The 25,244-nt window shown below is 43.5% G+C and overlaps 1 protein-coding gene across 1 annotated transcript in view; it reads right to left on the bottom strand.

The window, feature by feature from the left end:
• Positions 1-25,244, bottom strand: part of LOC147698460 (serine/threonine-protein kinase Nek5-like) — a 1,208,702-nt gene that overhangs the window by 395,843 nt on the left and 787,615 nt on the right. The window contains exons 5-6 of the mRNA XM_086936245.1: positions 22,033-22,113; positions 19,445-19,516 (exon numbers count right to left, since the gene is read on the bottom strand). Coding sequence (XP_086792371.1) covers positions 19,445-19,516; positions 22,033-22,113 — 153 coding nt within the window. The remainder of the gene's footprint in view (positions 1-19,444; positions 19,517-22,032; positions 22,114-25,244) is intronic.

Below are 25,244 nucleotides of genomic sequence, written 5' to 3'. Positions count from 1 at the left end.
TCTTTTAAACACAAAAAAACACATCAGAGTGTTAACAAGTATCAGACTAAGTTGCAAGCAGAAAGCCGACCAAGTAAGAGATCCAATTGGATCACGCACACTTTGGCAGGATCTTGACTAAATCAAGCATGGCAAAAAGCAAAATGCGCAGTAAGGGATTTCCAAAATTCCTTTAACTTCTTAGGATCCTAGAAAAGTACAAAGCACTTGTAGCGACCTCTGTATTGTCTGTAGACTGTTCAACCACAGTCTGTTTAAACACCAGATTCTCAAAGCGCAATTGTCCTGAGATGATCCTTAGTGTTACAGTCCACTTCTGGATTGTCCGAAGTCTGGGCAACTCCTCACTATAACTGCAGTGCCACAATTCACAGAATTATATATGTTGAAGGGACCAACTGTCTCCCGAAGAGGGCTGCAATAAGGGGAAAAGCTCCTTAGCAATCTTATAAGTCTTAATTGAAAATGAAGATCAATAATGAAAAGATTAGCTAAGCACCAACTCCTCCTGACATTTGAAGGGAGAACAAAGCCTGGCAACACCCAGAAATAGAATACAAGAGCAGAGTAACTGTGAAGAGAAAAAACTCAGAGACACAAAGAAAAGTAAGTGTCAAAGCGAATAAGAGAATTAATGCATCCTTCTTTTGGAAGAGCCTTTTTACACATTGCTCCAACAGGAAGTGACGTTACAGGAAGAGGGTCTACTTCACATTGGATTGAGAACTTTAGTTAACATCCTATGGGCAGACCACCATCTTAGGACAGGCAGATTCTAAGGCACGTTCACACCACTATTGTGGAAAATCATGACCTCTGCCATGCAAAGAAATATTTATATTATGTGGTGTATATGTACATATATCATATATATGTACATAATTATATTACCCAGTGGTAACTTTAGCCCTGAGGGCAAGGAAACAGATCAACAGATTCCTTCCGCTCAGAGGGAGCAGCATAATATCCAGGCAGGAGCAATTCTGCCTCCCGCAGCCTGCGGGGAGCCGGCTGGGGCCAAGGGGACCCCTGGCCCTAATAAAGCTTGGAGATGGTGGCCACTTGACATCTTTCGCCATTTTAAAAAAAAGGACCTGGGGGTTGGGGTCCGCTGTGCCTAATAAGGGTCAGGTGTCCTGTAGCCAACCTCCCACCAGGGTTGTCTTTACGTATGGTAATAAAATATAACTTTACATTTAAAAAAAGTAGAACTCTATGACGTCATAAATGATGTCATAGAACATATCATGAGTGATGTAATATATGAGATTATAAACAGTGCATGGTTGGGCACAAGTTATAATTAGCTCTACTAACTATAACTGAATGAATGAATGAATGAAAATAAATTTATAACGCGCTGAACTCAGCCCAATGGGCATCAAGGCGCCTTTCTGGTGAATTTCTGTTTCTTTTTAGTTCAAAAGGTTAATGCTGTCAGTGACATACTCACCTAACTATAATGTCACTTTAACCTTCGTTTTTTCCATTTTTGAGGTTTTAGGTTATAAAAGAATAGAAGAATTCTAAGATTTTAGAAACAAAAACAGATGTTATTTTAATCTCTCTGTCTCTCTCTCTCTCTTTATATATATATATATATATATATATATATATATATATATATATATATATATATATATATATATATATATATATATATATATATATATATATATATATATATATATATACCAAAAGATTTTGCCTGTTGAGGAAGATGCCACAACGCGGGTTAGTATCTGCCAGCATCTGTTTATTGTGGAAAACTGCAACATGAACACTCCTAGTCCTCACAATTCAATGTCCATTACCAACGCGTTTCGTTTCCACTTCATCAAGGGCTCTGGACTTGCCTGCAGCAGCAGAACAGTTTTGGCGCCACCTTTATTGAATCAACATTGCCTCAGTGGACGTGTCAGTTGCTCTTGCCTTCTGGTACTTGTGGTAACAGCCGTGTTACATCAGTGTGTTGCCTGCTGCTCACAGTCTTTTGCAAAAATTAAATCACAGTGGATCGAGGTACTTAGTTCGTGTTGAGGAAACCGCTTGTTTACTGCCAAAAACGGCTATCCGCGCCTTACGTGGTACAGCCGGTTGACGGCCACACAGGAATGCTGAAAGCAAACAGGGCATCCTCCGCGACTCAGGCCAGCCGCGAAATACAAACCAAAAGAGTTTGTCTGTTGACGAAGATGCCACAACGCGGGTAAGTATCTGCCAGCATCTGTTTATTGTGGAACACTGCAACATAAACACTCCTAGTCCTCACAATTCAATGTTCATTACCAACGCGTTTCGTTTCCACTTCATCAAGGGCTCTGGACTCGCCTGCAGCAGCAGAACAGTTTTGGCTCCACCTTTATTGAATCAACGTTGCCTCAGTGGGCGTGTCAGTTGCGCTTGCCTTCTGGTACTTGTGGTAACAGCCGTGTTACATCAGTGTGTTGCCTGCTGCTCACAGTCTTTTGCAAAAATTAAATCACAGTGGATCGAGGTACTTAGTTCGTGTTGAGGAAACCGTTTGTTTACTCCCAAAAACGGCTATCCGCGCCTTACGTGGTACCGCCGGTTAAAGGCCACACAGGAATGCTGAAAGCAAACAGGGCATCCTCCGCGACTCAGACCAGCGGCAAAATACAAACCAAAAGAGTTTGCCTGTTGAGGAAGATGCCAAAACGCGGGTAAGTATCTGCCAGCATCTGTTTATTGTGGAAAACTGAAATATATATATATGCATATATATATATATATATATATATATATATATGCATATATATATATATATATATATATATATATAGTTATATATATATATATAGTTATATATATATATATATATATATATATATATATATATATATATATATATATATATATATATATATATAGCAGCTCCACTCGCACCAGCCTGTCGCACTCAAAGGCGGGTGCCTGCCGGTCGGGGGTGCACCCGACTCGTATATCTGCTCCAACAATCCCTCCCCGCAATCCTCGGGAACCAGGAGGCAGCACTCCAAAGGCAGGTTACACAAATTAAGTTTTATTCTCTCACAAAGCGCTTTCGGCACTCGGCCTTCGTCAGTGATGAGACGCAGTTCATCTACATCAACGTGTATTTAAACACCCGCGTTGCTCGGGTAGTCAACACAAAGATAGGACTGTCATAACAATCGAAATTGAAAAAGTGGCGGTCGCCATCTTGGAATGATCTCGCAATGTGTAAACAATACCATATGTCTCAAATTAAGTACACAATGTGCAAATGCAAATCAAATTAAAATATCGCCCTGTATGGGCCAATGCAACAACTATCCAAACCTTAGTGGGTACAGTGTATAGTGTTAAAGAAAAACGGGAATCAAATAAAATCCCAAGCGCCATATGGCTGCATATTAACACAGACTATAGTCCCATATTCTTCTTTGTGCTATTAAGCCCTGAATGGGCATAAATTCATCATCATATATGCAACATAACACAATCCACATGGAAAAAGTTCAGTAGCAATTCATCATACTTATAGAAACAATTTAAATTTAAAGAACGTGAAGCAATGTTACTGTCAATTCGAATCAACTCATCCCAGGTGTACAGCTAGGTCCTCATGCATGTTCAGTCCTGTTGGTGTTTTGCTCAACAAGTCTATAATGTACCGTGATTCCAACCTTCTTAATTTTAAGAGTCTGTCACCACCCCTGGAACTCACAGGGACGGAGTCCAAGCAGAAGAAAGTAAGCAGTTCTCTGTTGCGTGCATGCTCTTTATCAAAATGTCTCGCAACAGGATAACTTGCATCTGCATTCTGAATTGCTCTCTGGTGTTCCAATATCCGCAATTTCACCGGATTGGTGGTACTGCCCACATACCTTCTGCCACAAGGACATGTGAGGCAGTATACCACATAAGGCGTGGTACATGTGAGGAATTTAGAGATTCTCTTAGGATCCTTTACACCAGGAATGCTGTACTGAGTTACGCGTTTACTTCCCTTACACGCCTTACATCGTCCGCAGGGAAAGAAACCTTTCATAGGTTCAATTTTAGGTTTGGGTTTCAATTCTTCATGGTGGCTATGGACCAAATAGTCTTTTAGTGCTCTTGCTTTTCTAAATGTGATCAAAGGATGGGAGGGCAGATCTTGCTTGAGCACGAAGAAGGGCTACAAGCTATCTCCTGGTTTCTGGATAGGAGGCCAGTGAAATATTACGAACACAATAAAATGTTGATCGAATTTCTCAGATTTTGCCTCGAGAACAACATCTTCCTCTTTGGAACTAACCTCTACAAGCAGCTAACAGGCGTGGCAATGGGCACTTGCTCGGCCCCAAGCTTCGCGAATTTATTCGTGGGGCATTGGGAGGAGCAGGTAGCTTGGTCCAATACCAACAATAAATGGAACGAACTGGTGAGATGTTGGTATCGTTATATAGACGACCTGTTCATTATCATCGAAGGATCAGTGGAGTTAGCTGAAGAATATCTGGAGGTATTGAATAACAACGAGAACAATCTAAAATTCACAGGAGAAATCAGCCAAAAGGAAGTGAATTATTTAGATTTGACTATTTACATTGAAGGAGGCAATCTGCACACCAAACTCTTCAGAAAGGCCACCGCAGGTAATTCAACACTATATGCCACCAGCGGGCATCCGAAGAGCTTGGTCAATAGCATACCCTATGGTGAGCTTTTAAGGATAAGGAGAAATAACACCAAAGACGATGAGTTCAAAAAAGCAGCCGGCAATTGCATACAAAGGTTCAAAGCAAGGGGATATAATGCCACCATGTTCAAACAAGCACTGAATAAAGTTGAGAACCTTGATAGGAGCAAGTTGCTGGAAGACAAAACTCATGAAAAGGATAACAAATCCGAAACTGGGCAATTCCGATTAATAACTACATATTCACGGAATTCTGGAGACATCAAACGCATACTGCGTAAACACTGGAATATCCTTATGACGGATAATGTTATCAAGCAAGATCTGCCCTCCCATCCTTTGATCACATTTAGAAAAGCAAGAGCACTAAAAGACTATTTGGTCCATAGCCACCATGAAGAATTGAAACCCAAACCTAAAATTGAACCTATGAAAGGTTTCTTTCCCTGCGGACGATGTAAGGCGTGTAAGGGAAGTAAACGCGTAACTCAGTACAGCATTCCTGGTGTAAAGGATCCTAAGAGAATCTCTAAATTCCTCACATGTACCACGCCTTATGTGGTATACTGCCTCACATGTCCTTGTGGCAGAAGGTATGTGGGCAGTACCACCAATCCGGTGAAATTGCGGATATTGGAACACCAGAGAGCAATTCAGAATGCAGATGCAAGTTATCCTGTTGCGAGACATTTTGATAAAGAGCATGCACGCAACAGAGAACTGCTTACTTTCTTCTGCTTGGACTCCGTCCCTGTGAGTTCCAGGGGTGGTGACAGACTCTTAAAATTAAGAAGGTTGGAATCACGGTACATTATAGACTTGTTGAGCAAAACACCAACAGGACTGAACATGCATGAGGACCTAGCTGTACACCTGGGATGAGTTGATTCGAATTGACAGTAACATTGCTTCACGTTCTTTAAATTTAAATTGTTTCTATAAGTATGATGAATTGCTACTCAACTTTTTCCATGTGGATTGTGTTATGTTGCATATATGATGATGAATTTATGCCCATTCAGGGCTTAATAGCACAAAGAAGAATATGGGACTATAGTCTGTGTTAATATGCAGCCATATGGCGCTTGGGATTTTATTTGATTCCCGTTTTTCTTTAACACTATACACTGTACCCACTAAGGTTTGGATAGTTGTTGCATTGGCCCATACAGGGCGATATTTTAATTTGATTTGCATTTGCGCATTGTGTACTTAATTTGAGACATATGGTATTGTTTACACATTGCAAGATCATTCCAAGATGGCGACCGCCACTTTTTCGATTTCGATTGTTATGACAGTCCTATCTTTGTGTTGACTACCCGAGCAACGCGGGTGTTTAAATACACGTTGATGTAGATGAACTGCGTCTCATCACTGACGAAGGCCGAGTGCCGAAAGCGCTTTGTGAGAGAATAAAACTTAATTTGTGTAACCTGCCTTTGGAGTGCTGCCTCCTGGTTCCCGAGGATTGCGGGGAGGGATTGTTGGAGCATATATATATATATATATATATATATATATATTCTACTGGTGGTTGCCAGTAGGTAGTAATAGTTACAACCTAGTTTCTATAGGAAAAGCATTTTTTGATTTGCTAATAACTTTGGCGTTGTTAGACGAATCTTTGCGAAATTCCCCCCAAAAAAGTCTATCCAGGTCAGCTCCTATCCTGAAAGTTTGGAGGTGATTCATCAAGCGGGGCCTGAGAAAAAAGGGGGGGTCCCAAAACGTGTTTTCCCCATGTTAATTTCCATAGGAAATTTTGCGAAGAGCTACAGCCCGAACTGCTGAACGGAATTACCCCAAATGTGTTAGAAAGTTAGAGCTTGGTTCAGAAAGCGACCTTTTTTTAAATGGTGTAAATCCGTTCAGTAGTTTTTGAGAAATTTAAAAAATAAGAGTAAAAAAAACTGAATTACCCCAAATTTGGCACAAAGGTAGTGCTTGGAACAGAAAGCGATCTTTTTTTTTAAATGGTCTAAATGCGCTCAGTAGTTGCTGAGAAATTAGAAAAATAAAAGTTTCGATATCTGGGCAGAGCCTAACTCCTGTGCACAAGCTTCACTGCGATTGGCTGCCAACACTTCAAACCAGGAAGTGTTGGCAGCCATCTTGTGGCTCGGTAGAAGCGAGTCGCTAGAAAACAGAGAAAGAAAGGTATAAAACAAGAGAAGGGGGCAGGGTAAAAACACACAACCTAACCCCCCTAGGCCTGCTCAGGGGGTCCCAGAAGGACCCCCAGGGCCCAAAAAAGAATTTTGTAATTTTTTTATTTCTGCACGTTAGCAAAGTGGTGCAGGGAGGGGGCGGGGCCTGACATAGCAAGTGTGCAAACGCACCCCGGCACATTGTAAATTGGAGGATTAAGCCCCCTTCAATCCTGAGGGTCCCTGGGGGCCAACTAGCTCACCAGGTACCTCCAGTATGCGCCAGGGAGCTGAGTTGCAGAGAGGTGCTCAGAGGCCACGCCCCTTTTTATACCTCTCTGGCACGTTTGCACAGTGGTGAAGGGAGGGGGTGGGTCTGACATAGCAACTGTGCAAACTCACCCCCTGGCACATTGTAAATTGGAAGATTAAGTCCCCTTCAATCGCTCTATGGCGCTTACTGGAGATAGCTGGTGGGCTAGTTGGCCCCAGGGACTCTCAGGACTCAAGGAGATGTAATATCCCAATTTACAATGCTCCAGGGGGCGCATTTGCACAGTGGTGCAGGAAGGGGGGCGTGGCCTGATGTGCCAAGTGTGCAAACGCACCCAGTGGCGCGTTTTAAGTTGGGGCATTAAGTCCCCTTGAATCCTGAGGGTCCCTGGGGGTCAACTAGCCCAACAGGTACCTCCAGTAAGCGCCTGGGAGCTGCGTTGCAGAGAGGTAGTCCAAGGCCATACCCCCTTTTTACACCACTCTGCAATGCAGCTCTGTGGCGCTTTCTGGCGGTAGCTGGTGGGCTAGTTGGCCCCCAGGGACCCTCAGGACTCAAGGTGACTTAATCCCCCAATTTACAATGCACCAGGGGGTGCGTTTGCACAGTGGTGCAGGGAGGGGGCGTGGCCTGATGTGACAAGTGTGCCAACGCGCCCTGTGGCGCGTTTTAAGTTGGGGGATTAAGTCCCATTGAATCCTGAGGGTCCCTGGTGGCCAACTAGCCCACCAGGTACCTCCAGTATGTGCCAGAGGAGTTGCGTTGCAGAAAGGTGTTCAGAGGCCACGCCCCTTTTTACACCTCTCTGCAACGCAGTTCTCTGGCGCGTACTGGAGGTACCTGGTGGGCTAGTTGGCCTCCAGGGACCCTCAGGACTCAAGGTGACGTAATCCCCCAATTTACAACGCTCCAGGGGGTGTGTTTGCACAGTGGGAGGGGGCGTGGCCTGATGTGACAAGTGTCAAAAGCGCCCTGTGGCGTGTTTTAAGTTGGGGAATTAAGTCCCCTTGACTCCTGAGGGTCCCTGGGGGCCAACTAGCCCACCAGGTATGTCTAGTAAGCGCCACAGAGTTGTGTTGCAGAGAGGTGTAAAAAGGGGCGTGGCCCCAGACCACCTCTCTGCAACGCAGCTCTGTGGCGCTTACTTGAGGTCCTGGTGGGCTAGTTGGCCCCCAGGGACCCTCAGGATTCAAGGGGAATTAACCCCCCAACTTAGAACTCGCCAGGGGGCGTGTCTGCCTAGTGGAGAATGGAGGGGTCGGGCCTGATGTGACATGTGTGTACTTATGCAATCAGTCCGCCAAAACCCAAGCACTTATAAATTCATCATGCACTCTCCTTGCAGTACTTTAATCATCCACTCAGTACCCATGTACGCATGCAATGGCCCAGGCACTAACTCATGGCAAATACAGAGGAGGTAATGCTAATCACAGGGATACCCCTAGCACTGGCTCCGGTCCTGGTTAGTCAGAGTCAGTTACCACCAGTACCCGTCAGTAAACATTTTGGGGCACAGGAGGACTTTCTGCTCCTCTGCGGTAGCTGGTGGGCTAGTTGGCCCCCAGGGACCCTCAGGACTCAAGGTGACTTAATCCCCCAATTTACAATGCACCAGGGGGTGCGTTTGCACAGTGGTGCAGGGAGGGGGCGTGGACTGATGTGACAAGTGTGCAAACGCGCCCTGTGGCGCGTTTTAAGTTGGGGGATTAAGTCCCCTTGAACCCTGAGGGTCCCAGGTGGCCAACTAGCCCACCAGATACCTCCAGTATGTGCCAGAGGAGTTGCGTTGCAGAAAGGTGTTCAGAGGCCACGCCCCTTTTTACACCTCTCTGCAACGCAGTTCTCTGGCGTGTACTGGAGGTACCTGGTGGGCTAGTTGGCCTCCAGGGACCCTCAGGACTCAAGGCGACGTAATCCCCCAATTTGCAACGCTCCTTGGGGTTGTGTTTGCACAGTGGGAGGGGGCGTGGCCTGATGTGACAAGTGTGCAAAAGTGCCCTGTGGCGCGTTTTAAATTGGGGAATTAAGTCCCCTTGACTCCTGAGGGTCCCTGGGGGCTAACCAGCCCACCAGGTATGTCTAGTAAGCGCCACAGAGTTGCATTGCAGAGAGGTGTAAAAAGGGGCGTGGCCCCAGAACACCTCTCTGCAACGCAGCTCTGTGGCGCTTACTTGAGGTCCTGGTGGGCTAGTTGGCCCCCAGGGACCCTCAGGATTCAAGGGGAATTAACCCCCCAACTTAGAACTCGCCAGGGGGCGTGTCTGCCTAGTGGAGAATGGAGGGGTCGGGCCTGATGTGACATGTGTGTACTTATGCAATCAGTCCGCCAAAACCCAAGCACTTATAAATTCATCATGCACTCTCCTTGCAGTACAATCATCCACTCAGTACCCATGTACGCATGCAATGGCCCAGGCACTAGCTCATGGCAAATACAGAGGAGGTCATGCTAATCACAGGGATACCCCTAGCACTGGCTCCGGTCCTGGTTAGTCAGAGTCAGTTACCACCAGTACCCGTCAGTAAAAATGTTGGGGCACAGGAGGACTTTCTGCTCCTCTGTTGGTTCTTTCTGCACATCTCTTGCTTATTCCTGCACTTTTGTTCATCTTTCTGGACTTCTGTTGACTTTTTAAGCAATTGTCTTGCTTCTTTCTGCGCTGTTCTTCCTCTTTCTTCACATGTCCTACCTTTGTAGGCATAGTTAGAAATTAGCATTTAAAAAAACATTGAACTTCACTAAAAAAAAAATAGGTTTCAGGGACGTTATAGTTACAAATTAGCATTTAAAAAACCTTTGAAATTCACAGAAAAAAAACAGGTTTCAGGGACGTTATAGTTAGTTAGACATTTCACTCATACAAAACCATAGAAATTCAGCCATTGTAGTTAGTTGAACTAACTATAACTCGCGCCCCCGCAATGCACTGCTGATGTCACATATTACATCATTCATGACATGGTCAGTGACATCACTGATGACATCACTGATGACATCTCCAATGGCATCACTGATGACATCATCTTCGTGAAAATCTGATGCACCTCTTCATATCTTGATAAAACCTTTGATACACCCACTCTAAAATACAGACTACCATTTTCCAAACAATAGAGACACCGATACCAGTTACTACATATGCACTCACTGATTCATAGGTCTACACACACATCCACTCATTCACCCATACAGTTACTCATGAATGCAGTGACTTATCAATACAACACTATTATAGGCACTCATACACCTATACAAAAACTCACATACCGCTACGAATCCAGAGTTACTCACACATCTAGTCAGTCATGCAAAGAATCAATCACACTTCTATTTACACACCTATACAGTTATACACACACAACCTCACTTATTCATACAGATACTAACTTATACTTACTCTCTTATACAATCACTGATACAAGTATACAGTGATCCATACAGCCACTCTCACAATCACTGACTCTCACGTATAGTCATTTATATACTCCAACTCTCACATGCACTGTGTTTTACATATGTAGTTACTTGGACATGTAGCACTGAGATATCCATTTACTCACAACACACCCATACACACACTCACTCACCCATACAGCTGTTTCCACATGCACTCATGAACCCATACACCCAGTGAATGAAGTACTTACACATCTATGCACAGAGTCACACACCTCCCACCCACCCACACACACACTCAAGCACCCATACAAATACTCACACACCCAATCAATAACCCATATAGACACTCATGTAGCTACTCACCAACCAATGCTGCAGCTTACACAGCAATAGACAGACTGATACAGACATTCATACCGTATAGTCACTAACCCATACATTCAGTAAGACACATTTAATCACTCACTTATATAGTCAGTCACGCACCTATTAAATCCTCCATCTAGACACTTATACACCCACTCATTCTTCAATACAACTTGGCCAATATATATATGAAACATATTTAAACTTTACAGAGACCCACCGTCACTGGATGATGTCATCAGTGATGTCACTGACCATGTCATGAATGATGTAATATGTGACGTCATCAGCAGTGCATTGCGGGGGCATGAGTTATAGTTAGCTCAACTAACTATAACGGCAGAATTTCTATGGTTTTGTATGAGTGAAATTTCCATCTAACTATAACGTCCCTGAAACCTATGTTTTTTTCCGTGAAAATATATATATATATATATATCACTCGTAAAGTTGCCTTTTGAAGGAGGCGCCTCACCACAAGATCTGTTTATGCCCAAAATTTCTTTATTGGAAAGGTTCAAAGCGAGGATACACCAGCTCATCCTTCGCAAAATTAGAGTCCCGCCTGACGCGTTTCGTGGATGTTACCACTTCCTCAGAGGCAGACAATAGAGTGGCGGCAGCACAGCGTTTTTAAGAGCAACACACCTGATAACCAGACCTCTACCCAGTGGGTGTGGCCACGACCATGGCCTCCTGGTCTTCGTAGTGCTCTCGTCTTCCTTCAGTAAGAAGCCATGCATTCGCCCCCAGAATTGTTCAAATAAATCGCCACAGTGGGCGGTGAGGCATAACTCGAGTCCCCGCTCTCACCATTTCATTTCCAAAAGTTTGGCTCTTGTTCCATAAGCAGCGGCGCATTACAGCCGTTGCTGAAGTGCTCTTCAAGCACCGGGGCTCCTCCGCGGCTCAGGCAAGCCGCTCTTTATCACTCCTAAAGTTGCCTTTCGAAGGAGACGCCTCACCACAAGACCTGTTTATGCCCAAAATTTCTTTATTGGAAAGGTTCAAAGAGAGGATACACCAGCTCAGCCTTCACAAAATTAGAGTCCCGCCTGACGCGTTTCGTGGATGTTACCACTTCCTCAGAGGCAGACAATAGAGTGGCGGCAGCACAGCGTTTTTAAGAGCAACACACCTGATAACCAGACCTCTACCCAGTGGGTGTGGCCACGACCGTGGCCTCCTGGTCTTCGTAGTGCCATCGTCTTCTTTCAGTAAGAAGCCATGCATTCGCCCCCAGAATTGTTCAAATAAATCGCCACAGTGGGCGGTGAGGCATAACTCGAGTCCCCGCTCTCACCATTTCATTTCCAAAAGTTCGGCTCTTGTTCCATAAGCAGCGGCGCATTACAGACGTTGCTGGAGTGCTGTTCGAGCACCGGGGCTCAGGCAAGCCGCTCTTTATCACTCGTAAAGTTGCCTTTCGAAGGAGGCGCCTCACCATAAGATCAGTTTATGCCCAAAATGTCTTTATTGGAAAGGTTCAAAGCGAGGATACACCAGCTCAGCCTTCACAAAATTAGAGTCCCGCCTGACGAGTTTCGTGGATGTTACCACTTCCTCAGAGGCAGACAATAGAGTGGCGGCAGCACAGCGTTTTTAAGAGCAACACACCTGATAACCAGACCTCTACCCAGTGGGTGTGGCCACGACCATGGCCTCCTGGTGTTCGTAGTGCTCTTGTCTTCCTTCAGTAAGAAGCCATGCATTCGCTCCCAGAATATATATATATATAAACAAGGAAGATTCCACACAGCCTCCAGCAAGCAGCAAAGCAACGCCGGCGATGAAGGAGATGGACCACCAGGCTCAGGTTCGATATTTTATTTTACCACAACCAGGAACAGCTACGCGTTTCGGGCTTAGAAGCCCTTGTTCACACTGCAATTGTCAATAAAATGTGTCACTTTTTTATATGCTTTAGTGAAACACACCCATAACCATTACATCATCAGTCACATGCTCATAGAGAGTGAAAACATACATATCTGTTTGTTATTTGTTTAGTGCTTTCGTTCAGAATAATTCTTGTTGTTCCACTTTTTATGTCATTAAAACCGATACTAATCATGAGTGTTTGTAGAATATTCATTCGCTATTTACAACTCCTTTGGTTTTAATTTTTAAGGAGGTTTGTTGTACGGTTCAATTCTGTCTGTATAAATAAATTTTTTGAAAAAAACCCACAACACCTTCTTAAGTGCATTACTATTTCTCCTTTTGTACTTTGAATATTCAAAATTTACAGTACTCTATTGATGATTCAACTTAGTTACAGGTGGTGAAAAAGAATGGCAAATCAGCAACTAATTTAAAGTGCAAAAAACTGTGCAAAATATATGCAATATATGTGCAAAGAGGAAGCATGTTATAAAGTGCAAACTGCATGATTCAAGAAGCGTATCAATATTTATAACAATAATAATATCCCAGATCCCGGAGATAAAATTAGTTAAAATCATACAAATATCTTTCTTCTAAAATTCATCATAACAGTATAAATAGTGTAAAAAAGTATTATAAATAGATATAAATATATACAAATATATATATATATATATATATATATATAATAAGTAAATAGCCCAACAATAAATAAATATGAACACATTTAAATACAGTATCATCAAAAGATACGATATTAAGTATTTACATATAATTTGATTTTTAGAACAATTTGCAGACAAACATATTTTGCTTAATATTGGGGATCATATATATTAAGATATTATTCCCAGATAATAGATCATCTAATTAAAACGGTCTGGGAATAAATATGAAAAAGTTGTTCTAAAAAATCAATCAATTGAATGAAGCCAACAGTACTAAAGGAAATTATGCATTTCTATTGTATTATTTAATCCATTGGGCCACTTACTATCAAATTCCAGAATCATTTTGGTTTCTAATTGTCTTAAAGATCGTTCTCGATTTCCCCCTCTCCTCAACTTAGGAATGGCACCTACCACATAGCAGGCCACGTCATTATTATGTGTGCTTTTAAAATGTCGGGCCACAGGATAAGCAGGGTCACTATGTAGGATAGCCCTTAGATGTTGTAATATTCTGACATGCACCTGTAGCTTAGTACTACCAACGTAGTTCAAGCCACAGGTGCATGTCAAAACGTACACGGCAAATTCAGTTTTACTATTGAAACTACCTCTAATAGGTACTTTTCGTGTACAAAATGTAGTGGAATAATGAGTTACATTTAGACCAAACCCACAAGCTCTGCAACTAGTGCATTTGCAAAATCCATTAATAGGTTGGAGCCAGGATATATTTTGTTTCATTTCAGGAGCTGCCTTATCCAAGACAGTGCCCATATTTCTGGCTCGTCTAAAAGTAATTGTAGGGGTCTGATAATAGGCCAATTTTTCTTCATAATGGCTTTTAATTTTCTCTCTTCACTGCTAAAAGTAGTTACCAATCGTGGACATTCATTAGCAGTGACTGAATCGACTATTCCATCCTGTGTTTCTACTAAAGTGTCTACAGGATTAGCGGATTTAAAAAGGATTTCTCTAGATCTAGATTTAGCTTTATCAATGGCCTGTTATAAAACTTTATCGGTATATCCTCGTGCCTTGAATCGTAAAATCATTTCATTTAGGCAAAAATCAAAATCATCAGAAGAACTACAAATTCGTTTTAATCTTAAAATATATATATATATATATATATATATATATATATATATATATATATATATATATATATATATATATATATATATATATATATATATATATATATATATATATATATATTTAAGATTAATATATATATATATACATACATACATACTATCCCCGGGGTGGTCTCACAACATATTACCCAAACCTATATGTTTGTTGAAAATAGAAAAATCTATTTCTGGCTTGAGGAAAGGACAACCCATAGTGTACAACTCATCAAATGGTTTAAGCTTCTTCGTGCTCTGAAAATTACCTCTGACAGAATACATCAAAATCGGCGACCCCCATGGTAAGAGAATGACACATCAAAACATTAATATTTGGCTGGCCAAGAACCCCAGATCCCAATCCCAGATCACAAAGTGAAAAATCTTGGGATCAAATTTAACCCGTTAACCGCGGCGCAAATTTCGCTGTGGTGCAGGACTTTTAATGAGTGGGCGGGGCCGCGTCGGCCAACGGACGTGCGCAGCACTAGCCAGGTAGTGCTTGCGACTGCGGTTGGCCGACACGTGCGCACGGAATGAGTTACATTGTACCTCCTATTCACGTCACAGATCGGTGTTGTAAAGAACACCAACTTTTAATTTATGATGCTTGGGGGAATAAGAACCTTTATCCAAACATGATATCAGTTGAAACCACAAGAGTCTAGTATTATTACAAGTAGACTAATGGAGCAGGGATGTTGCAGGGGCTTCAAAAATTCATTTATAAACTGTGGTGGATCCAAAACCAAGCTGCCAAACTACTTTAATCTGAAGAGGAATAACCACATTATCATTCCGGCGTTGAAATCCCTTAATTGGCAACAAGTGAATCTTCGAGATACGTTGATCATCCTTTGCCTCACAGGACGAGGACAAGGGACGGAAGTACCTTCAGAATCTGTCATTCATTCAAATCCCGCAAAACCACCAAGATCTAGCCCCTTCAAAGCTTTCCACCATGGCAATGTCATAAAGAGAGCATAGAGATCGGTCAACCTACTAGTGTAGTCGGACAAACATTTTGAAAATTGTTGCACCTAAAATTCGAAGCCTCTGAAAAAAGCCTGGTTCAGTCAAGCTTTCCACAGCTAACTGATCAATATCCAGACCAATACCCCTTACGTACGAGGGTCTGAACCTTTGCAGTTAATAAAACGATGTGACCCCCTCAGGCTCCTGCTTCTGTTAAAAACATATTAGAGCCCAACAGACTAAGTACTACAAAGTCCTCTGAAGGCGACACATGGGTGAAATATAAGGTACCAGAATAAAAAATAAAGATATATTTAACAGTGCTGTATCACAGCTTAACTATACAATCTAGGGCAGATATCTTCCTCTTACAGGAAGCATGAGAAATGGATGTTGGGCAGTGTTTCACTTCCAAAGATTGGTACCACTGCATGAACAGCCATTAAATGTTTCTAGAAATGCAGTTCCAGTTTATACAGTATAAGGAACTCCATAGACCATAGCTGACACCTAAGCAGCTGCGTAGCATCTTCCTAGTGGTGCCAAATTCTTGCTCCATATGTTGTGGCCCGTATGCAGGCTTGGTAAATATGTTTCGGAGTTCTCCAGATCTCGAGAACAAATAGCAACTTGGCTCAAGTGATTTTCATGAACACCAGTTATATTACACAAGGTCATATTCATTTTTTTGTTTTTAGACACAGGAGATTAAGTGGTTTGCCATGATGTTAAGCCCAAGCTGGGACTCGACTTGGTTTCCCGATGCAAAATCAACAACTCTGGTCGTAACGCCATATCCTCTCTTCCTACATAATGACCTTGTAGGAGTCATGCTGGGCTTATATAAAATGTCGGAATTTACTAAGTTTGAGAACAGATTTGGCCTGACTGCCTGCCAAACGCCAGATAGCCGTGTCTTGGAAGACAACTCATTCTCCTGTTAGCACCTGGATGCGAGAATTGTTGAAAGGGCTACTGGCAGGGGTAGCACTTTGGCTGTTCAGCAAAAGCAAACCAGGGGAAGGGCAAACATGACCAGAAGGTACGAGACAGTTATTGTCTTGAAAGCCAAGCCAGATAAAAGCCCACCTTCAGATGGAAGACTTGGAGCTAGCACGTGGCTATAGTGGTCACTAAAGAGGAGTGTATGACACAAGATTGTCTGCAAAAGGACATGTGTATATTGCTCTTTTTCTGTTGAATGAACATGTATGAATTTGCTGGGCTGTTAAAATTCTTAGGATGGGAAAGCTATGAAAACTGGATTAGCTAGATGAAGGGGACCTGCCCATGTTAAGTGAGCTTGGCTACTCCTTACTAGAAATGTGCGTTACTTTTGTGTGACTTACTGAAGTTTTGATGTTTAGCACAATGTTTATGACACCTAGCACATTTTTTGATGCTAAAGTGTGATCGTTAGTTGTTCTTTTAGTATTGGTATGTATATGAATAACATGAGAATGTGCTGTTGTAACTGTCATGAAGTAAAATCAGTAAACTGCAAATAAAGAAATATGAAAAAACTCCAAGATGCATAAGATATTTCCAATGTAGTCTGCGATTCACAGGTACAACTTCTTATGCATAGGTAGAGCATCATTCAACTAGAGGCACTGCATATTGGAAGGTTCAAATTCATATGTCCACTGCAGCCTTCTATGCACAGTGGTCTATTCCAATATGCCCGCACAGACTCTTGACGAGAACTTTAGGACATCATCATTCCTGTGCCTCTTATTTTAGGGGCTGCATTTGCATAGAGGACACCAAGACAGTGGAGCCAGACAGCTGTGAGGCTTGAAGGACGGGGTCAAAGGGTTTGTGGGAAGCACTGGCAGTTCTGGTTCGAGCAGTGAGCAGTTTATCCACTCACAACTGATTTCACCCAACTAGTTTCCAACCCAAATATCTAACAACAGAAACGAAGTGACCTGATGTTCAAGACAATTCTGCAATTTCGTCTGGATATGTTCCACTAGTTCCCGTCACAAAAAATATATATATATTTTGAAACAATAAAACATTGTCATTTCACCCCTACGAAGTGACAGAAGCCCGATCCTAACTGGGGATGAAGCATGACAATTTTGACATGCTCATCTCTATTCTATAGCACTGTCCAACATCTACAAATGTGGAGCTGTCCTATGCAGCTATAGAGGACTTTGGCTCTGGTTCACCCCTCGGCCGTCACCTACCCAGCTGGACATCGGGCATTTTTTTCCTTGTCTCCCCGTTGTGTCTTTCACCTGCATTCCTTACCCCTGTTTACCATTCCCCCTCTACATTTCACTCCCCTTAAGACGTGTGTACGCGCTAATAACTCATATTATTGTGTAATCTCATGTTTTTCTCCTATGTCTATACTTGGCTATGTAAATATGTAACCTGTAACTTGCTGATCCTCATGTAAAGCGCTCTGATACCTTCGTGTATAGCCAGCGCTATATAAAACGTTGCACATAAATAAATAGCCTGGCTGATGACGGCTGATTAGCCAGAAACCGGTCCCAGGATGCTTGTTTCCGGTCCAGGGAAGACATGGCTTGGCAGTTCGGGCTGGACTGTTCCTATGAGGCACAGGGTCAGACTGATTTGCATATGGCCATGTCTGAACTGGGGTGGCAGAGTGAGCTAAAGAATGATGATGGATTAAGCCCAGATCAGTTGACTGGGGTTGAGTGCTTGCAATGTTCAACTATCCGTCCATCATCCCCTTTGGTTTTGCTTTCTTCACCCCAAGTTGGTAGGGTATGCCCAGACGTGGGTCCCTTGCTGACTTTGCCACTGGATTCAAGCTAGCCTGGCTGATGATGGCTGATTAGCCAGAAACGGGTCCCAGGATGCTTGTTTTCGGTCCAGGGAAGACATGGCTTGGCAGTTCGGGCTGGACTGTTCCCATGAGGCACAAGGTCAGACTGATTTGCATATGGCCATGTCTGAACTGGGGTGCGGAGTGAGCTAAAGAATGATGATGGATTAAACCCAGATCAGTCGACTGGGGTTGAGTGCTTGCAATGTTCAACACTCCGTCCATCACCCCCTTTGGTTTTGCTTTGTTCGCCCTAAGTTGGCAGGGTATGCCCAGAAGTGGGTCCCTTGCTCAGTTTGCCACTGGGTTCGAGCTAGCCTGGCTAATGACGACTGATTAGCCAGAAGCCGGTCGCAAGATGCTTGTTTCTGTTCCAGCGAAGACATGGCTTGGCAGTTCGGGCTGGACTGTTCCCATGAGGCACAGGGTTAGACTAATTTGCATATGGCCTTGTCTGACCTGGGGTGGCAGAGTGAGCTAAAGAATGATGATGGATTAAACCCAGATCAGTTGACTGGGGGTGAGTGCTTGCAATGTTCAACATTCCATCCATCATCTCCTTTGGTTTTGCTTTGTTCGCCCTAAGTTGGCAGGGTATGCCCAGACGTGGGTCCCTTGCTCAGTTTGCCACTGGATTCAAGCTAGCCTCGCGGATGACGGCTAATTAGCCAGAAACCGATCCCAGGATGCTTGTTTCCAGTCCAGGGAAGACATGGCTTGGCAGTTCGGGCTGGACTGTTCCCATGAGGCACAGGGACAGACTGATTTGCATATGGCCATGTCTGAACTGGGGTGGCGGAGTGAGCTAAAGAATGATGATGGATTAAACCCAGATCAGTTGACTGGGGGTAAGTGCTTGCAATGTTCAACACTCCGTCCATCATCCCCTTTGGTTTTACCTCCGGGTATAGCCAGCGCTATATAAAACGTTGCAAATAAATAAATAAAATAAAATACATAAAATACTAATTTATATGTAAACTCTATTGTGTCAATTTGCTGAACACTTTACATAGAACACTTTTACTGCACAAGTAAACTGTCATCACTTTTAAATTACGCTCAAATATGTAGTGAAAAAATACTGCAAAACATTTAACATCTTACCTCATCTTCCTCATTTGTGTCTGTCTCTTGATTACTCGGTTCAGCTAAATTGATTTCAAATTTCACTCCCGCCTGGAAAAAAGTTGATGCACGATTACTACTCATGAAGTATTTTATCAACAAAGGCCCGCAGATAAGCCACGTCTGCCTTCATGTAACTTAATATTTATGCAAACCTACTCACGCCAATGAGGTTAGCAGTTGAATAATCAGACTAAGTGAGAATCTGTGGAACATCTTGACCAACACCTAGTAATGTGCCAGTCTGACACCCTTTAATACAGTCCCAATGATGAGTCTTTTAAAGGAAGCCTTCATGATTCATCTTTTTCTGTGCTTAAGTTAGAGGTGGTAAAAAAAAAAGAAAAAATACTCAAATAAAAGTGGGAATATCAGTGCTCTAAGAACAAACTCCATCACATGGATAGAACTGTTGACCAGTTATAGGACGGCTCACAGGAGAGGTTAGGCTACAGTAATTAATGCAGGAAAGTCACTGGATTACTTTGAGCAGGGTCAGTTATACCTACTACATATAACAAATAAATTGCCAGTTGTGGCGCCACTACACCACACAGGCCTATCTCTTATATTTACAGGAAAAAGCAGGTGCACACTCCCTGGGGTCTGACTCCCATCAAACCCCCATATCAGGTTCAACAAAGGAAAGGCAACTCCAATGTTCAATCCTGTTAGACCCTGACAACATGGGCATGAGATCATTTTGTTACCCATTTAGCACCTTCTCAAAACTTCAGAATAGGTTTTCAGCTCTGGTAATTTTACCATGAGTGTTTGGAGTTAAAATTCACTTACACCACTAATAAATTCACGAATTACAGTAATTATATGGATGTACCGGCTATGACTAAGCTTGAGTTTCTTCTATTTTCTTATGTTCTCAGGATTAAGCCCCTGATGAAGGGTAATGCCCGAAATGCATTGGGCCTATTTAGGTTTTTGAGCACATCGTATTGATTATAATTATATCAAATGGATGTTACCAAAGCAAGTAAATGATAGAAGAAAAAAGGAAATGAAATAAAAGAATTCTTAGAAAAACTTTACAACCTTTGAATATACTTTATTGAATCAATACTTGAGTACGATTTGGAGACACCCCCCATAATTTGGGGGCAGCGCAATCAGTGAATTATCCATCCTCATACTCAGAAGGATTCACCAAACAGCACCAATCAAACGATTGACAATCAACTTACCTAATACACCAGTGAGTGTGTGAGTCCAATTCGAGTACGGATCAATGCATTTATTTCCCATTCAGGCAAGGACCAACTAAGCAAATTCCGTGGTGACGGTTGGGAAATGTTCCACAATTAGTGCATTAAAATGAGCACAATATCCAAACCAGACGGCCCAGCCAGCGATGTATCTATTGACATTTTTGGGCACAAACTGCACAAATTTGAAAAGTTAAGGAAAAGAAAAGAATAAGTGAATTAAAAATCTTTCTGGTTTGGATATTTTGCTCTTTACATTGATTGAGGAACATTTCCCGAACATCATCACGGAATTTGCTTCGTTGGATCTTTCTTGTGTCTAGAGCAAAGCAGGAAATTCTGTGACTTTCAGCATACCACTAGGGTCTGCTCCATTGGTTCACATTTGAGGTACTGCTGATCAGGCATTGACTGAGCTTGAGCGTTTATGATTTTTTAATGTTTGCTGCAGAGAGAACATCAGTCTTGCAATGTCATTCTGCACTCCATATTATGCTTTGTTTTAAATCACCTCTTAAATCCCTAAAGTAAGCAGGCCATAAATGAAGGCCACAATCTTCTTCAAGCCAGTGCATATAGATCAATCCCAAAATAAATGCTAAAATGATTACTGGTTAGATGGACCCCCCACATTACTGGGAAAAAATCCAAAAAGCAATCAGCCTATAACTACTGAAGACACCACTGGTAGATTAGGGGCTTTCCTCCTGATGCAGTACCTGCACATCATTATGGACTTTTGCTGACCAACAGAGGTGCAACCGAAGCATATCCACTTCATCCAAATGTCTGCTGCTCAAAGGAACAGCTTCGTCTCTGTAACTGTGGATTCTTAGTGCTGCCTATTCTGTTTCCAAGGGCTGCAGTGTAGAAAAACGACACTGCTGGGGTGAATCAATGTTTTTATGCTACTGAGATTTCTTCTCGTAGGATGCATTGTTCACATTATGAAGGAGGGGAAGTCTACACAAGTGTAGAGTACACAAGTTGATTTATTCAAACAAAGTCCTAGACATGTCACAGATACAATTAATCTGTAACAACTTCTAGGAAACAACCCACCAGGAATATGTTGGCAAGAGCTCAGCCCATTATCTGATGAGCTGTATTTAACTCCCTCTGGTGGGATATTCACAACCAACATATCACGTACATCTACATGCTCAGGTCCAGGAATTACCAAAGTAAGACACAGGACTCATGGAGGCAGGACATAACACAATTGTCAGGTTCGGAATTTTAAATGAACACAAATGTATCTAAGTAGGAGGAAGAGGAACAGTAGTGTAGGAGGTCCATTCTGCAGACATATGCAAGTAACAATGTAAGAATTCTGGCTATAATTACCTTTCCTTTATGTTTTTTTTCCAATTCCTTTCGTTCTTTCCAAGTCTGCATTCTTATTGCTTTCAAATTCATCTCCATATCCTGAAAGCAACCAAACATTATTGAATTTATATATATATAGAGGAAAGCAGGCTTATATGCTAACCATACCTACGATTGCTACAAGGCCAGGATTACATTGACATTTTCACCCAAGGAATGAATTGCAAATTTCGAGATTATACATTGTTGCCGCTACAGAACAACCAAACGGACCAAGAGGAAAAGAATGACATTCACCATCTAAAACCAGTAAGAGCAACTGTTTTTCATCAAATCTGAGACTCTGATGGTAACCCCATCACAGTGGATTTTCAGTGGCCTAACTCCACCCCTACTGCCTGTGCCACAGAACAGTCAGTGTTTATCCTGACCAGAAGTAGCCTTTGAGGAATTATTTTACAACTGCGACAGACTCACCGCACAAGCTAAATGCCTTCAAGCTATTACTTCTCAATATGTATACTCCCTTTTCACTTTAGCTCCTTTATATAAGTTCAAATTGTACTCTATTCCCATGTTTTCTACATTTTTAGCTTTTTTAACTCCTGTATGTCAACCTTCTCACGTTTTGTCTTTTTCACTACATACCTGCTGTTTCCTTCAGATGTTTTTTATCATTCGCCAGTTTTACCTCTCATCTTCTTTTTACATGTCTTTTTCTACTTTTTGTAGATCTTGTACTTCCTTGTTTTCTGTTTTTCGATTTTCTTTTCTAAATTTTGAATATTCCATTAGTGTTGAATTTCAAAGACATAATCTGTTGAGTTAATAGCAACCGAAAGTGGCGTGCATTGCTTACAAAAAACATAAATACCTAAATAATAGAGTGGGATCATTTTCTAATATTCTATTGACTGCAGACTTGGGTCTCTTTCTGAGTAGGGCTAAAGATGTGGAAGGCCGATCTCTATGCTACGATGTCTGTTTCATGGGGATTACAGAGAGATCTGAGAGCCTCAATATTGAATTCGTTTTTTATCAAGGAATGGAGAACTTCCACATAGAAGATCAACAGTCCATGAGCCTTCTTCTCAGGAGAAAAGTCCACTGGCCAAGGGAATTTCTTCACCCGGTGGTGTGATACCCAGAAGGATAATTGCATGGAATCTCAAGTACAATTCTTCAAACTGCTATGTTGGTAGGTCTAGTCCCACTCATAAATATCAGGCTGGCATTGCTCCTCCCACTTTACACACACTGATTAGGGATACATTATAGGGCTTAATTCTGATAAGGCTAAGCTATATGAAACTGGCCTCAATAATGTAATGCTGTTTCCAGTGGTGCTGCATGTCATAGAGGAGGAAAAGTTGTGCCACTTTCAACCCCCGGATGAAGTGTTGGACTGTTGTGATGGTTGAGGATTGGCGGAGACAGGAAGAAAATTCAGAGGTGAGCAACTTGTTGGTAACAGTAGAAGCACAGTATCCAGTAGCGGCCCACGCCCTGCTAAAGTGGTGAGCGGGCCAGAGGAGAGGGGGGTTTGATGGGAGGAAAAAAGAAAAGTAAACAAATAAAAAAAACTTTCCTTAACACAGCTGCAGTCTCCCCCTGCATTGCGCTCTCCCTGCATCTAGGCACAGGCTCCCAGACTGCACTGCGGCAAATCCTGACACTGCATGAAAGCAGCGTCAGTATTGGCCTGAGCGCCAGCAACTTGCTCTACCAGGCAGACTGGGAGCCTGTGCCTGCTCTCCCCAGCCCCAGCAACGCAGCTGGATCTGGAGAAAGTTTCACTGCGCATGAGCGTTTGACCCTCATGTGCAGTAAAGTGAGTGCCCACCACTCCCCACCCCCACACCCTCCAACAGCTTCATCCCCTGAGCCCACCCCCAAGACTCATCAGAGTTCTGGGGGCGGGTCTAGGGGATTAAAATAAGACAGGTTTTCAACCCGTTTTATTTGCAGCTGGTGGGGGGGAGGCGGCGCTCCTCCCCTCTAATAGAGTGGGTGCCGCTGACAATATCTGCAGAAGTGCCATACCCTGGGCTCCAGAAAGGGCCCATAGGTGACATTAGGGAGGCATTCTGAGTCCCAGACATGGGTCGACAATCTTGTTAAGGATCTAGGGCACGGGTACTCATAGTACGGCCTGCGGCCGCCAGCAGCCCGGCAAGCCTTCCTGAGCGGCCCGCGGACCTTGCAGACATTGTACCCGTGTTTTAAAAAAACATTTTTAAAGAGTGTCTGTAAACACTGCCGGTTGCAGCAGCGACACTCTGAGAGACTCTGCTGCTCTGTGGGGGCCGGGTGATACATTCCAGCGATAGTCAGAGTGGAGCTGCAGGGGCGCTAAGAGGAGGGGAACTACAACAAAGCCCCATTAACATGCAAATGGTCTTTTAAAGACCTGTGAAGTGCTCGGTTGCGGCTGTGTGAGTGCCTGGGAAGCTGTCTCAGCCCGGGCTGACACACAGGCAGGGTGAGATGACAGAGGGTGACAGAGGGAGGTAGAGGGAGGGAGAGAGACAGAGGGGGAAGGAGGGAGGAAAAGGGAGGGAGACAGAGGGAAAGGGAGGGAGACAGAGGGGGAGGGAGGGAAAGGGAGGTAGACAGAGGGAGGTAGAGGGAGGGAGGGAAAGGGAGACAGAGAAAGGGAGACAGACAGAGGGAGGGAGACAGACAGAGGGAGGGAGACGGAGTCAGGGAAGGGGAGTGAGGGAAGGGGAGTGAGGGAAGGGAATGAGGGAAGAGAGTGAGGAAGGGAAATAGGGAAGAGAGTGAGGGAGGGAGTGAGGGAAGGGAAATGAGGGAGTGAGGGAAGGGGAGTGGGGGAGGGAGTGACGGAAGGGGAGTGAGGGAGGGAGTGAGGAAAGGGGAGTGAGGGAGGGAGTGAGGAAAGGGGAGTGAGGGAGGGAGTAAGGGAAGGGAAGTGAGGGAGGAAGTGAGGGAGGGAGGGAAGGGGAGTGAGGGTAGGGGAGTGAGGGAAGGGGAGTGAGGTAGGGAGAGAGGTATGGAGTGAGTGAGGGAAGGGGAGGGAGGGAGGGAGCGAGGGAAGGGGAGAGGGAAGGGGAGTGAGGGAGGGAGAGAGGGGGGGTGAGGGGAGTGAGGGAAGGGGAGTGAGGGAAGGGGAGTGAGGGAAGGGGAGTGAAGGGGGGGTGAGGGGAGTGAGGGAAGGGGAGTGAGGAAGGGACGGAGGGAAGGGGAGGGAGGAAGTGAGGGAAGGGGAG

Source organism: Lissotriton vulgaris, chromosome 8, assembly GCF_964263255.1.
Source record: "Lissotriton vulgaris chromosome 8, aLisVul1.2, whole genome shotgun sequence".
Lineage (NCBI taxonomy): Eukaryota > Metazoa > Chordata > Amphibia > Caudata > Salamandridae > Lissotriton > Lissotriton vulgaris.
This window is presented reverse-complemented; position numbering and strand designations above follow the sequence as displayed.